Source organism: Limulus polyphemus, unplaced genomic scaffold, assembly GCF_000517525.1.
Source record: "Limulus polyphemus unplaced genomic scaffold, Limulus_polyphemus-2.1.2 Scaffold162, whole genome shotgun sequence".
NCBI lineage: Eukaryota > Metazoa > Arthropoda > Merostomata > Xiphosura > Limulidae > Limulus > Limulus polyphemus.
Genome location: NW_013665772.1, coordinates 833,878 through 835,825, shown reverse-complemented (window position 1 = coordinate 835,825; position 1,948 = coordinate 833,878). Strand labels below are relative to the sequence as shown.

General features: G+C 30.0%; 1 protein-coding gene across 1 annotated transcript in view; it reads left to right on the top strand.

Moving 5' to 3' along the window:
• Positions 1 to 1,948, top strand: part of LOC106477076 (oxysterol-binding protein-related protein 1-like) — an 86,875-nt gene that overhangs the window by 67,629 nt on the left and 17,298 nt on the right. The window contains exon 3 of the mRNA XM_013937679.2: positions 604 to 738. Within this exon, the coding sequence (XP_013793133.2) occupies positions 604 to 738 (135 nt within the window). The remainder of the gene's footprint in view (positions 1 to 603; positions 739 to 1,948) is intronic.

The window sequence follows — 1,948 nt, the reverse complement described above, 5'->3', positions numbered from 1 at the left end:
TGTATATATAAAAGAGGGTGACAACGTGACGAGACAATAATATGTGAGTAGACAGTGTGTAATTGGTCTGCAGTCAGATTGTTGTTATAGTGTTTGTTTTAGCGCGATTGTTGAAATTAAGTGTATCGTAAAGTTATATTCGGAAAGAATAAACCAGTTTTATTAAGTAAGGACTTGTGTCGCTTAAGTTTAGTCGGAACAAAGTAACGGAAAGTTAATTAACGAACGGAGACGTAACAATATCAATATAAGGAATAAAAACAAAAAAAGACACTCAGACATTCTACTGATGGTTATCTTTATTATTTCCACTGGAAGAGGGACAATATTTTAAGCTTGACTAGGTAAACTGCACAGCTGGTATGTAGATTATATACACAACAATCAGATATGAGTGTACTGAATGAATATTTTGACTATTCTAATCCAGCATCAGTTAATGTTAACATTATAATCACTTTAGTATTTCTCCTACAACTTTGACAAAAACATCAACTAAGAGATTGAATTAGGCTATCTTTGAAAAAATGCAGCAATATTTCATTTTGGCAGTGATTTTATTAATTGTATAGAATAAATTCTGAATTATGGCTTGTTTTCTAGGATTTATCAAAGATTACCATGCCAGTTGTGTTCAATGAACCACTCAGTTTTCTCCAGCGGCTCACGGAGTACATGGAATACAGTTTCTTGTTACAAAAAGCTAATGAATGTGATGATCCATTAGATAGAATCCAGGTAGTATTATTTTTAATAGCTACTTTCCATGAGAAGCCAAAATATATATTGTGCTTGTGTGAAGCTAATTTTACTCAATTTAATTCTATATCATATAAACCATTTAATTTTTCTACTGCAGAAGGCTTAGAGTTTTTTTTTTCTTTTCAAAAACAATATCTAATTATTCCAGAAAAATATGTAAATCAATATTCAAGACATCGTTTTAGAAGATCACTGTGTGTATGTATATGGGGTGATGGTGGTTACTTTTATGGTGATAAACAAATATATTTTCATAGGTGTTTGCACAGTTTTACTAAGAGATATCTAAAATAACAGTTCCTGATGTCCTTTCTTATTATTATTCTTTTGGAACCTGGAAAATTATTTTCAGATTTATAAACGTAAGTTTTTTTGAGGCAGTGTCTACTAAGGAAAACATTTTTCACTAATACTCAGAATATAAACTTTTTGATCATTATACATGTACAGAACTGTTATCCAGTGTCTTTTAATGCTCTCTTTAAAATGTTAACTTGATAAATCATCCGAGTTGTTAATTTTGTATTTCAAGAATATTTTCAAGCCACATATGATTGAGCTGTATCAGTGCTAGTTAGAAGAAAAAAAAGTTTCTTCCTTATTTCAAGATTACTCCAGTGTTATGAATTGTTTTCAGGAACACTTAGTGTTGTTACCTGAGGATTGAAGCACTTAGTTTCCAATGGAATTGTCAAATGCTATTGGTGAGGTCAAGAAGGTTGTTTTCAGTGATTCTTATGACTGCTTATGATTAATTTAAAATGTTTTTACAGACAATTCTTCTTTTAGATTTCTCCAGGACTAATTTTAAAAATAATCATTGTAATATGCTTCCATTTGTTACTTTAGAAATGTTTAGCGAAGTATATCCGTAACAGTATTTTCAAAAGTTGCAAAATATGTTCTACAATTTTTGGAGACCACAGGTGTCTAACAACCATTATAGTTGACTTTTAAAAATATTTAATATTTATACTTTAGTAAATTATGTAATGACAGCTAGGTATTGATATTAGTGTATGTGAATCTATACATACATACAAATGTGTGCGCTCGCACACACACACACACACACACACACAGAGATATGTGTGTGTAGTGTGTGTGTATGTATATATATAGTATATATACTATATAGTATATATATAGTAATAAGTACGTACTACTAGTAATTTATTTAGTAACG